At 43.0% G+C, this 13215-nt stretch overlaps 1 protein-coding gene across 1 annotated transcript in view; it reads right to left on the bottom strand.

Moving 5' to 3' along the window:
- Window positions 1-1070: 1070 nt before the first annotated feature.
- IGFBP5 (insulin like growth factor binding protein 5) overlaps window positions 1071-13215 on the bottom strand; it is a 30202-nt gene continuing 18057 nt past the window's right edge. The window contains exons 2-4 of the mRNA XM_001363682.4: window positions 9017-9246; window positions 8176-8295; window positions 1071-6484 (exon numbers count right to left, since the gene is read on the bottom strand). Coding sequence (XP_001363719.1) covers window positions 6353-6484; window positions 8176-8295; window positions 9017-9246 — 482 coding nt within the window. The 3' untranslated portion in view covers window positions 1071-6352. The remainder of the gene's footprint in view (window positions 6485-8175; window positions 8296-9016; window positions 9247-13215) is intronic.

Raw genomic sequence — 13215 nt, 5'->3', positions numbered from 1 at the left:
CCTTACCTTCTGCCTTGGAATCCATATTATATATTGGTTCCAAGGCAGAAGAGTGGTAAGGACTAGGCAATGGGGGTTAAGTCACTTGCCCAGGGTCACACAGCTAGGAAGTATGTGAGACCACATTTGAACCCAGAACCTCCCATCTATAGGCCTGAATCAATCTACTGAGCCATCCAGCTACCCCTTCAAACATCTCTTAGGTTTCCTCTTTCCATCAACCCATCAATCAACAAGCATTCCTTTATTCCATCTCATGACTAACTTGACGATTGAGATCCAATTCAGGAGAAGATGGGGTGGATGATCTACCTCTGTCTAAGAAAGAGCTGCCCTTCTTGGCCAGGAAGGCAGAATTGGGGGCAAATAGGCAAGGTTACACAAATATGAGATCAAAATAGAAAGCAAAAAGTTCCTCAAGGTCTATACTGCCCCCATGTATTATGAGGCTGCCTCAGGCAGCATTGGGTTCCCTTAAGCTGAGGTTGGATCCACAGTTTTGAGAAATGTTTTGGGGATTTTTGTTCTAGTACAAGTTAGATGAGGTGGTCTCTAAGGTCCCTTTCCCCTCTGGAATTCTGAGAGGAGATGACATGTGGGATTCTTTCCAGTTCAGCTGTTGTATGATGATTCCAGGTGTTAGAAACCCAAATGGGTAGCTGAAGGTCTGTGGGATCTCCTCTCTCTATTTTTCAATGGTTTAGGTACAGATCTACCTAGAGCTGGGGAGGGAGATTAGGTCCCACTTGTAATTATCCTTGGGATATGAGAGAATCAGATGTTCTACCCAAGATCAGGGGTACCAGATACACTGGATTATTTCATCTGAATGACTTGTTCCAGGATTCTGAAGCTCTCTGAAGGGGCCTCCCAGCTCTGATTTATGATAGCTGGATTTGCAGTTGGAAGGGAAGCCTAATTCTCACAGTAGAGATAACCAAGGTCCATGTTAATTATTATCCTTCACCCCCCAACCTTACTCTCATCTGAATTTCATCTACTCTAGGCTCACCCCTCACCCTTTTGCTTGCCCTGTCTTTCCTAGGTCCTTGGAGGAAGCTGACGCAGGCTAACTGAATGCATAACTTTATTAAATAAATGCTTTGTCATGACAAAAGACAAAGATCAAAGAGTAACATAAATTATAAGTTGAATAAATAGTATACAGCAATCTTCACTTTTTTAATAAAATGTGAGATCCTTTGTTTTTTATTTTCTTAAGTACAAAATGCTAAACAGGAGCTAAGCTCTTCCACATTCAGGTTTTTTTTTGTTTTGTTTTGTTTCGTTTCGTTTTTATTTTCCACACACTGAGCTTTTTTTTTGTTCGTTTCACGTTTCCATCCTTTTCACTGGTAAAGATTATGAATATTTCTTTATTTTAAAAAATTGGAAAAAAAGAAGAGAGAACAGAGCTATGGTACGTATGTAAAAAGCTATCAAGAATTAAAGTAAAATGTGTCGTGGTTATTGCTATCTTAAAAAAAAGAACCAGGTTGGAGTCTCGGAATCTGAGGGTGCGTTGTCTGATAACTGTCACTATCCATATAGTTGCCTAGGTGGTGGTGCTGGGAGGAGGAGATATAGGGCTCATGCTAATGATCAGGGGCTGGGGAAGGCTAGGATGTGGGGCACACAACTATAAGGTAGCCCCTTCCCCCTCACCTCTCCTACCTCTGCCCCATCAGCCCCTGACCCCCACCCCAATTCCCCTCTGCAGGTCTGGAGAGAGAAAAAGAGAGAGGGAGGATTGGAGCCTATGAAGAATGACTTAAGGACACACTCTATTAGAAAGTCAAGAAAGTTTTTTTAAAGAAATAAAAAAATAATAAGAAAGCAGTTGAGAGATAGTGCAATATAAAGCCTTGCACACTAGTGGTTTTGTTTTGTTTTTCAAACAAACAAACGAGGGCAGGATAAGGCCCAGGTTGCTGGTTGGTGGAAACCCTTCTCTCCTTGTCCCATCCCCAGTCCCTCCCATTTCAGAACTCTCCTTTCTCAAACATCACATCTAGCACACCAAAAACCTGTCTGAGGTACCAAAGGTCCCTTCTATTGGCCCACTAAGCTAATGAGTTGCTAACCTTTGAACTGTACCTATTCAGAGTTAATGCTAAGGGTGAGGGAGAAGACTACTCTCTCCTCAGGATTTGGGTGTAGCTGTGGTAACCAGTGGAGGCTGCTTGCCATGATTATTGACCTGGCTGGGATGGGAGTGGATCAGCTCGGCATCTCCATCACCACGGAGACTTGCTTGGGCAGGAATGGGGAAGAAGTGGGGCATGGACTGAGGACCTGGTGAGATCTCTCTCCCCACCTTCTCCCTCTTAGGGATGAATGTCTCCAGTCTTGTATAGACCTGGCTGTCAGTTTAAGCTATGTATATGCATCAGGGTTCATTTCTTTCCAAACTCCCCTATTGCCTTGGGGATGGAGGTGGGGGTGGTGGGAATGAAGGTTGGCTCAGACCCATCATCCCTTACTGAAGTGGCTGAGGCAGGAAGAATATGGAGGGAGTTCCTCTACTTCCAAGAAGAGTGAAGAAGGAGGGGATGGACCAGAAACCTTCCTAAGCAAGGCCTAGAAGGAGGCTGGTAGGATGCCCTGATAACCCAGAGCCTAGAGCATCAGGGATGAACAAAGGCTTGGCAAATGGCCAACCTCAGGAACTAGAGATGAAGATTTCATAGGAGCTAGGAACTCCTGTGTCATTTCAGACCTGTCTTCCCTAACTACCCTTCCTATCAGGGGCAATGGGTCCAAGGGGTGACAGCAATGCCCCTGTCTGTCCCCTCTTTATTATTTCTCAATCCACCTTCCCTAGGCTCAGGTCAGGGTATTGGTTTGGGACACTCAGTTTAGGTCCCAGAAATTGTGACCACCTTTGAGGAATAAACAGCTTCACAGAAACATCGTCATACAGTCTCTAAGAGCTAGATACCCCAATGGGATAACTAGGGTTTGGGTCAGTAGATTTGGGCTAAGCTGCCCCCATCCCTGCAAATCTATCCCCAAGATTCTGGTGGGTTTGATTTTAAAAACAACCTACAGAAGTGGACGGAGGGGATTGGGAAAGATGGAAGAGATTGGGATGGCCTCGATTTCCTTTGTGGAGCTAAAAAAAAAGATTCCCTTTAATTTGGACTTTGAACAGTGCATTGACTTCCCCTTCCTATAGTAAATATCCTCATTAATTTAACAACTTCCAGTGCTCACTTGTGAAACCTGGAATAAGTTTATGTCTAATCTCTAGGGATGGAGTAGAGGATGACAAGGGTGGGGGAGCATTCTATTCAACGGGACAAGACATTGGGATAATGAAGCAAGGGGGTAGGAGAAAGAAGAGAAAAAAAAGAGGACAGAAAAAAAGAAAAAGAGAGAAAATGCATTAAGGAAAATGGAGATAGGGGAGCGGAGGGGGGTAGAAAATGAAAAGACAGAGGTGAGATTCCTGGCTCAGTCTTGTCTTAGGGGAAATGGCACCCCCGCATCTGCTTAGCAAATCCCAGACTGATGGATTGCTCAAGATCCAGGGAGAGAGAGAAAGAGATAGAGATAGATAGATAGAGACAGAGAGATAGAGACACACACACAGACAGAGACATACATATAGAAACTAGAGAACAACTTGAGGAAGGATTAAAGATACTGGCCTATGTAGATGTGGGGAATGTCTAGGGGTGGGGTGGGTGGGAATAAGGATTGGTGCAGAGAGATGGAGTAGGCAGACAGAGAAAGCCCAGATGTGGCTCTGTTGCTGCCCTCCCCTTCTGGCCCTTTGTCTCAAGAATATTTATTTCCCTCTCCTCTCCCATGCCAAATGTTCTACTGGGGGGGATGTAGGAATTAAGTCCACTCCTTTTAGATTATTCCTTATATTCTATGTGCTTGGATGTTCCCTTCCCTGTTTGTTATATTCTCCCCAGATTGAGGTGGCTCTCCTTGGGATTGTGACACCGGGTAAAGGTATGTGTTTTGAAGGGATTTATCCATAAAGGAATAGATTCTCTGCCAGTGTCCATGCCCCCTTCCTTGTCTCCTTCTGATCAGCATTTAGCCTCAAAACTACCCCATGCACGAAGGAAGAACAACATCCTTTCCCATTCCTGTAGCAGAAGAGGAAGGAGGGAGGGAGAGCTGAGTCAGAATTCTTGTTATTACCAGCCCAAATGACCCATGCCAGCCAAAACTGCCCTGGCATCATCCTGTCCCTCCCTTCTGAGGAAGGAAGAAGTAACTGACCAGAGTGGAATCAGAGACTGAAAGAAAGACGCTTTGGCCCCAAACCTGCTCCACCACAGGGGAGGCAGGGATTATTGGAGTCTGAAGGGAGCTTCTTAGCAGTTTTGTCCCTTCAAACCAAAGCACCACAGGGGTACCCCACCCCCTCTCATCTCTTCTGACTCTCCAGCTTTTTTCCAGCTTTCATCCATTTTGGGTACCTATTTAAGCCATATTCTGTCCTTCCTCTCTCCTGGTATCTCCTCCTTTTTCAAACCTTCTGGCTCAGTATAGCCAGAGTCTAGCTCTCCTTTGGAAAGCAAAGTCTCCTAGGCTGGGACAGTGTATTTCCTTTTTTTTTTTTCTCCTGGCTTCTGGGGTAGGGAGGGAAATCTGGGGAGTCTCTGTCCTCGTTATGCTCTGGAGCTGGAATGGGACAGGCATGTAGGTGCTATCTGTCTATCCACTTTCAAGGCACTGGGAAGGACCTTGTGAATTACTTTTCCAACAGGGACAGAATTAATCTGAAGTTCTGATCTAGACCTTCCCCACTTTTCTCCCTCTTAGCTACTTCTCATTTCAACCACTTTCTCCCTCTTCCAAGGTGAAGGCTGAGAAAGAGGGTTTCAAAACACAATCTCCATCCAGTTGAAACCCAAAGACTGGAAAACCACAAATGGCCATCTCATAACCTGTGGCTTGGGTTATGGTTGTGAGCTAACGGGCATAACTCGGCTTCATGTGAAAGCCAGAGGGTTATTTCTGCAGGACTTTGAGAAATAAAAATGGGACGTGTGGGGGAGAGAAGGGCATGTCTGTGTGGATACAGGCAGGGAATGCCTGGGTTCATGCCCATTCAGACACACAGTGTCATGGGAAAGCATTGATGCAAAATGCCGACGGGTCTCTCTTCTAACTCCACAGAGAGTACATGCTTGAGCTTTCTGTTTGGGAAAGACCCCCAAATGGCAGTTGGATGATGCTGGTATTTTGGTTTATGTTAGGGAAAAATAAATCTGGGCTTTTCTTGGCTTTGCCATACTGAGAGAAGATTCCTCTGGGCCCATTGAAGCTACTTTTGGAAATTCAATGCAAACCATTTAGAGAGAGGAAAGACAGAGAGAAAAGAGAAAAAAAGACATAAAAGTATACATCACTATATGTAGACATATAGCCTTGTGGATAAATACAAGCCCACACAAATGCTTTGCCAGTCTATCTTTACCCTATGGAGGCTACACTAAGAATTGAAAAAAAAATCCATATCCACACCCTTGGCATTATTTCAGTCACCTTGGAAGAAAAGGCATTTTCCAAGGCTGTGCATATAGTCATGACTGGTTATGTCTGTGTGGGGACTGAAAGATACACACAGACATTCATGCATATAATGTGTCAATATATGTCTGTCCAGAAAATCCTACCTAGCTAGGATCACTCTGAAGTTTGGATTAAAAAAAAAAAACAGGAATGGAATGCATTTTCATTTTTAGACAAACCTTGGAAGAATTCAGGGGTGAGGGCAGAGGAATGCGAGGCCTGATGAGGCCTTGGGAGCTGACTGGAGGAGACACAGGACAGCAGATCCCTGTTTTGCCTTTTGCCATTTCTTCTCTTTCCTCTTTCTATCAAACCAAACTGAAAACACCCTCAACAAGCCATTGGATCCCACCTAATAACCCAGATCCTCCCCAGGTAAAATTGTTTCCCAGCTAAGGGTCCTTCTTGGTAGCAGGATGTGGGCTGAGACAGGTTGCTAATTACTTCTCTTTTCTTTCTTGCTTTTCTTTACTTTTTGTGTCCTTCTTAATGATTCTCTTGCATACATGCTCTCTTCCTCTCTTCCCTTCTCCGTTCATTCTCCTTTTACCATCCCATTCTTCCCCCTATCAACCCAAAAAAAAGGGGGTGTCTTCTTGGATTATTCTGTCTCTGTTGTTGTTGCTTAAAAAAAAGGTTGAGAACTTGCTAAAGATTCCGAGGTCCTCAGTTTCTTCAAATAATTTTTTCCCTTAAATGAGATGAAATGAGTGGCATCCTCGGGGTGGAGAGGGGCACTGGCTGGAGTGGGAAAGGGGCAGGTGGTGGGGAAAAGGAAAAGGGGAAAGGGAAGAGGGATGGGACAGATGCATCACTCAACATTGCTGCTGTCAAAATTGTGACACTGGAAATCTCCATCGACATATTCCATCCCTGGTAGCTTCATCCCATACTTGTCCACACACCAGCAAATGCCACGTTTGCGGCCCCGAGATGGCTTGCACTGGGAAAAGAGGGTGAAAAAGACACAGATTGGCTCTGGGTTTCAGGTTGGGGTGGTGGGGAGGGTTATTAGATGAGTGAAAAGAACCGTGAAGTTCTCCATTTCCCCTGATTGCCATGTTTCATTCCCCCAAGTTAGAATTAAGTCACACATCCTTATATTTCACTACCAATGTTTTCTGGCCTCAGGGGAACACAGAAGGTAGGAAGAAGATGACAATAAACACACTGTCTTTTTATGATTTAGGAAATGTGTTTATTGGTGGCTTCTTCCTTTCCCCCCCTCTCCCATCACTGTTTTAATTTGCCTAGGGTCAACACTTCACTTAAGGGCTCACAAAAGCTAAGTAAGGACAATAGCTCAATAAGGCTGGTTTCCACTCCCTAGCATGTTTCCATTTTAAGAAACTACCACCTGGGTGTGTATATGTGTGCATGTACCTGTGTCTATACACATGTGCATCAGTAAATGGACAACAATGACAACCCAAAAAGAATGAGTACATTCTTTATGGTGGGGGCATCCTAAACGCTTGTCACCTGGATAGGAGGAGGTGATTTTAGAAGGTCAGGATGGTGTAAGTCCCCCAATCCCACTGTTGACTTTGCCCATTCATCAAGCTGGTCCTAACAGGGTGCCAGAGTAACTGAAATCTACCTTGTTCGGTATGTCCATTACTGCCCTTCCTTTGACCACAGACTTTTTTCTGTGTATGGTGTCTGGCATAATGTTGAGCCCATCAAAGGGATTTAATAAAAAACTTGTAGAATGGATGAAATCTGTACTGGTTTGACTTTATTCCTCATAGAAAAAAAAATGTATTGTGGGGCAATTGGCACTGTGATTAGGGCACCAGGTTTGGAGTCAGGTGGACCTGGGTTCAAATCTGGATTCACATCCTATTTCCAACCTATGTGACCCTGAGTAAACCACTTAACCTCAGTTGTTTTGCCCTTACACCTTAGGTACTTAGTATCAATTCTTAGATAGAATGTAAGGGTATTTAAAAAAGAGCACCTTTCTTTCCCTTTTTGGTGCTAATTTGCAATCCACTGATAATTCAATGAATACTTTAAAAACTCCTGTTAGATACCCTCCCATCCCATCATCAACTTGAAAGGGATTTCTTCTTTTTCTTCCTCCCAGTGGAATTTGTCCTCCATAAATCATATTCCCTAGCCTCCCTAATTTCATTATAGCTATAATCTCTGACCTTATCCTTTTCAGGAAGTAATATTGCCCAATCTTGGAGACTCTTGTAGGAAATGGGGTCTCCATTTTTTCTTCTCTTGAGGCTAACTCATAGGATAGCCACTTCACAATGAACCCTGTTCTAATTCTGTCTCATGGAGTGAATCCTTGTCTTAAGTTTCTCTTTAAGTAAGAAAAAAACTATCAGAAAGATGAAAAACAATTTTTGTACCTCAGATTTCTATATCTGTTTCTCCTAGAAGTTCAAAGTACCTTCACAGCTTTGGCTTTCATCTTTGTCCCCATGCCTACAGATCAACAAGAGGGCAGGGGAGAACCAGCTCATTTGGCAAACAGAGATTGGGCAGCAGGACCTAAGTAATTTGATCAGAGCTAAACTCACTCTAATTTTTTTGACCTCTGGTGCCATACAATGATTACATTAAATTGCATTTCCATGAAATCGATAGAGGGAGGAAGATAGAGGGAGTAATGCTTACCTGTTTCCTCTTGTAAAAGCCTTTACGGTCACAGTTGGGAAGGTAAACAGTTCGAGGCACCATACGAGGACTGGTTTTGAGCTCTTGAAGGGAAGCTTCCATGTGTCTGCGGCAGGGGCCCTAGAGTGAGAAATAAAAGGGAAGTTAGGGCATCCCTTGGGACTGCAGAGAGGTAAGGTCTAGGGGTACCTCTGCAGGGGTGCATGGTCCCTAGGACATGAGTCTTTTACAAGACTCAAGTCCCTTTTTTTTTCATCAATTGTTATCAAAGGGTTTTTCCTACATTAATTCCAGCTTTTACAACATGGCGCCATGTTGGACCAGGGTTTGGAGAGAGCCTAAAGCCCTTCCTCCTTGTCTTTGCCCCCTTTCCTCACTCTATACACACTTCTTCATCTTTTCTGAATTCTCTGAACGGATCAAGTCTCTGTGCAAACCTTTCCTGAACAGGGTCCCAATGCTGAACTAGGTAGGCTTCCCATTGCAGGAGAAGCCACACAATCCTATGGACCATGCAGGCAACCCAAGATTAGTTCTTTCTGGTGAGTCTTGGAAATTCAGTGATCCTAACTGCAGAAGTTTTCTTCAACTGACTAGAACCTGTCCAGATTGATAAAATCTTCTCCCTGTCTTCAGGCTACTCCCCTGGTCCAGACGCTCTTGCCTGGGGTATCTATACCTATATTGATTCTTTCCAAGATCAATCATGGTATTCCTTCCCTCCCCCTCCCCATAACACCCACTAGGGGATCTCGAGCTATCCCAAGGAAATGTCAAGACTAAGGCATGAGTGGTAGAGTGGAAGAAAGGCAAACTGGAAGTTTTCTACATAAGAACTCACTTGTTCAGACTCCTGTCTCATCTCAGGGACGGAGATGACCCGGGACTGGGCAGTATTCTCAGCAGCTCCAACAAATTTGGACTGAGTCAGCTTCTTCCTGCGGTCTTTCTTCAGGGCTTCAGCCTTCATCTCAGAGAGGTGAACGTGCTTGGGCCGGAAAACTTTTGGCGAGTAGGTCTCCTCAGCCATCTCTGAAGTGGTTGGTTCCTCATGTTCTCGGGATTCCCTCTCTGGGAAGAGAAAAAAGAAGGTTAGTCCTGAGGGCCTGCCAAGTGCCACAGTGGAAGAAGTTTGGAATTAGTTTAAAAAAAAATAAATCCATAAACCTAGGTTTGCTTCCAACTCTTGTATCATATCATGGTTGTATCTTGAGAGTCACTTCTCTTTCTAAGCCTGCTTTCTCACCCACAAAATGGGAATAAAAATGTGTCCTCCTCACCTTTTGGGCTGTTTTGAGGATAAATCCTGTGAAAACCTTAATGGGCTCCAGAGTGGGATATCTCATGCTAGGAACTCCATATGTATTGGGAAGGAGTATAAAGAGGGAGAAGATACCTTTGGGAACTTAAGAACTTAATGATGGAGACAGGGCAGACATATCAAAGACAGAGAGACACAGAGAGAGAGGCTGGCAGCCAATGGAAAATCTAACTTGTTGAAGCAACTCTAGAGGTATATTCTTAAGTTTGAGGGAGCTTCTTTAGTCACTGGAGATGGGTACAATTATTTCAAGAAGGTTTCAAGGGAGATGAATTTGGAGCCAAGATTCAAGAGGTTTGGCAGAAATAAGGGGAGAACATTCTGGATACAGACAAGGTGAGTAAAAGGGGTGGTGGTGAAGGGATCAGGTATAGGCTGAGACAAGAGCACAAGGTGAGCCAGGTTTTGTTTGGCTAGGGTGGAGAGTCTGGGTAAAGGAGGACAAGGGTAGGAGCATTGGAGAAATTTATGCCCTAGTACATGGTTAGTCTTTGTGAATGTACCACATGCTGCTGAAGAGAAGGTGTTTTCCTTTTTATCCCCATTTATTTTTCTTCATATATCTATTAACTCTAGTTTTTCCAAGATTTCATTCATATCTTACCTCTCTTGTTTATTTTTTGGTTTGTTTTATATAGATCTGATAGAGGAAGGTTCAGGTCTCAGTGGAGAAATCTAAAAAAAAACAGGGCACGTATCCTTGAAGATCATGCTGAGGAGGAGCCTGGAAGTTGGGGGCAACTTGATTTAAGTAGACATGAAAGTTATGAAGATCTGGGTTTAAATCCCAATGAAAAGCATGAGATCATGGGAAGGATGCTTCATTTCTAAGCCTCAGTTTCCTCATTTATAAAATAGGAATAAAAATACCTGCAGCAGCCTCAGATATGTCCTAGTTTCTTGTCCTTATCATTTTTTTGCCTTGGAACCAATATACAGTATTGAGACTAAGAGAGAAAGTAAGGATTAAAAAAAAAATACTTGTATTTAATTCACTAACTTGTGGCAAATGATATGCTGACCTGGAATCATGACGTCCCTAAGTGTAAATTCAGTTCAGATACTTGAGAGCTAGATGACCCTGGGTAAGTCACTTAACTGCCGTCCACCTTTATCTATAAAAAATGGGCATAATAATTGCACCTATCTCTTAGGGTCTTTCAACTAGCATTTATTAAGCACCAACTACATAGGGAAGATTGAGGATACAAAGAAAGGGTGAAAGGACCAGTCTTTACTCTGGAGGATAAAATGAGAGAATATGTCTCTAAAGCTCAAAGTGCTATATTGTCAGCACTTATTATTTGATGGCTACAGAATGTGGAAAGTAGGTTAGTTGGCTTTTTCTTTGTTTAAGTCTTTGTTCTTTTTATCCCAGATTTACTAAGAGAGAAGACCCATCTGGTCATGGAGAATAGGAGACTGAGGGACATAAGGAACAAAGAGATGTGATAGAAACATGCCAAAGATTGCAGAAGAAAAAGCAGTTATATGGAAGGTAGAGGGAAAGAGGGACAGGAAATGAAGGTCTTGGGTTCTTTCTTTTTCCCTGCCTTAGCCCTTACATCCCAAACTAGTTCTGTGATCTCTGTCCCAACCAAGCTAGAGTGTTCCTTAGGACTCCCTGTTGTAGGCCAAGATAGTCTGACAGCTGGACTGTGGCTAACGCGGTTATATATAGGAGAGGGCTGATGAGTCTATACTTAGCTGACTTATGACCTTTAACGAAACGGGGTTTTCTTTTTTTAAAATACTATTTCCATATTTCAGGTGATGTTGCCAATCTGGAGTAAGTTTTGATCTCCCCAAGCACCCTCCCTCTTGTTCCCCACCTTCTGTTTTATCTTATATTTTCTATTATTCTGTAGTTTGCAAAACACTTTTTAAAATAAATTTATATTATTTACAAAATTCATTATTACATTTTGAGTCTTGGTTCCATGTGAGATAGGCAATCCTGGTGTTATTACCCCTATTTTAGAGATCAGGAAACTAAGGAATAAAAAGTTACTAAAGGATATAAAAAGGAACAAAGAGGTTAAGTGATTTATTCAATGCCATCCAGCCAATAAGTGGCTGTAAAATGGTCTGGAGAAGGAAACGGCAAACCACTCCAGTATCTTTGCCAAGAAAAGGCCAAATGGGGTCAGAAAGAATTAGACGAAACTGAAAACCCCCCATATACATATGCATGCTCACTCCTTTCCTCTCATATTTGAGTCTCATCTGTAAAGCGAAGAAAGAAATCAAATTCTTGGAGAAGGTCCCAAGAGCTCAACAGGAGATGAGACCAACAGTACCATCTTCAATTCATTCTCATCTTCCCTCCAATCCCAAACTCCTACATACTATGGAGACACAGGATATAGCCACCATTGCCATTTAGCCTGGGCACCATCGGATGGCATTTTTAACCATATGCTCTCCAGGTTATTACCAGTCCAGCATCAAAGAACAAGGAAAGGACTGGTAGAATGGGAGAGAGACAAGAAGCCCAGCCAGAACAAGAATGTTGGGAATCAACAAAGAAGGCAAGAGAAACATTGTTAGGAGGAGATTTCTGTGCATGTTGACAATAAAAAAATAAAGAATATCCATTCCTTTTGTTGAAGTAGCTCAGTTACTGACCTGAAGCAAGGCTGATGCCCAATGGCAAAGAATGCCAAATTTCACCAGAATACAATCACAGCCTTTCAGAGTTGGAAAGGCCAGGAATGGTCATCTACAAACAGATTCCTGAGGCATGAGATGAACAAAGAGTGCCCCATCATTGCTTTAGGGACCAACTGGTCCTTAGCTGACAAGATCTGAGCAGAGTAGGGAGGTGGGATTGGTGGGAAGAAAGGTAGTTCTGGTTGGTCCTTGGTTTTTCTGGCTAGATCAGTTTAATAGTAAGGAGACAAGTGTATCTTCTTAAGGAAATCAGGAGATGGCAGGAGGACACATGATTTATTACACACACCTTCCTCTCTCTCTTCTGGCCTAGAGCTTGCATTGACTTTGAAGCTGATTGGAGGGGATGAAATGAAATGAATGGGAAGATCTTATAGCTAAGCAATGTTGATTTCTGCACACAATTAAATTTTGAGGTTGAAGTCTTTTTTTTCTTACTCTTCCTAAAGCCAATACCTGTTCTCAGAAAGGTAGTTTATAAACTATTTCCTCTTAAGGTTTAAATGGCTAACAAAGAGGGAACATCAAGCGAATACATCCTTGAGCCCTGTTTTCAGGTAGTCAGGCTTTCCAGAGGCAATTGGAGCTTAGGAACGGGGACTACTTTGAATATAACTGTTCTATGTGTGGAAGAATGGAATTTCCATAGGATCTTAGAGCTAGAAAGGAGCTGAAACCCAAGTCTCATATTTGAAAAGATTTGGAAACAGGAGGTTAAATGTCTTGCTGAAGTTCATAGGTAGTAAGAATTAGGAATAAGACAAACCTTGAGGGTTGAAAAGGTCCATAGCTGAGCAACCAGGTGAGCTTATCAAGAGCAAATCAAAAGCAAGATTTAGAGGGGTCTAATCACCCAGTGATCATTTTCAAGTGGCCTCTTAACCTGATGGTTTCAGATCTCTTTATCTTATATAAAGGTAAAATTTTAGATTTAGAAGCAGAGTTCTTGGGTTTGAATCCAAGGACTCAAAATCAATATGAATTGGGGGCTGGTCATTCGTCTCTCTGGGCCTCAGTCTACTAATTTGTAAAGGATCTCTCAAGTT

The sequence above is a fragment of the Monodelphis domestica genome, chromosome 8 (genome assembly GCF_027887165.1).
Source record: "Monodelphis domestica isolate mMonDom1 chromosome 8, mMonDom1.pri, whole genome shotgun sequence".
Taxonomy (NCBI): Eukaryota; Metazoa; Chordata; class Mammalia; order Didelphimorphia; family Didelphidae; genus Monodelphis; species Monodelphis domestica.
This window is presented reverse-complemented; position numbering and strand designations above follow the sequence as displayed.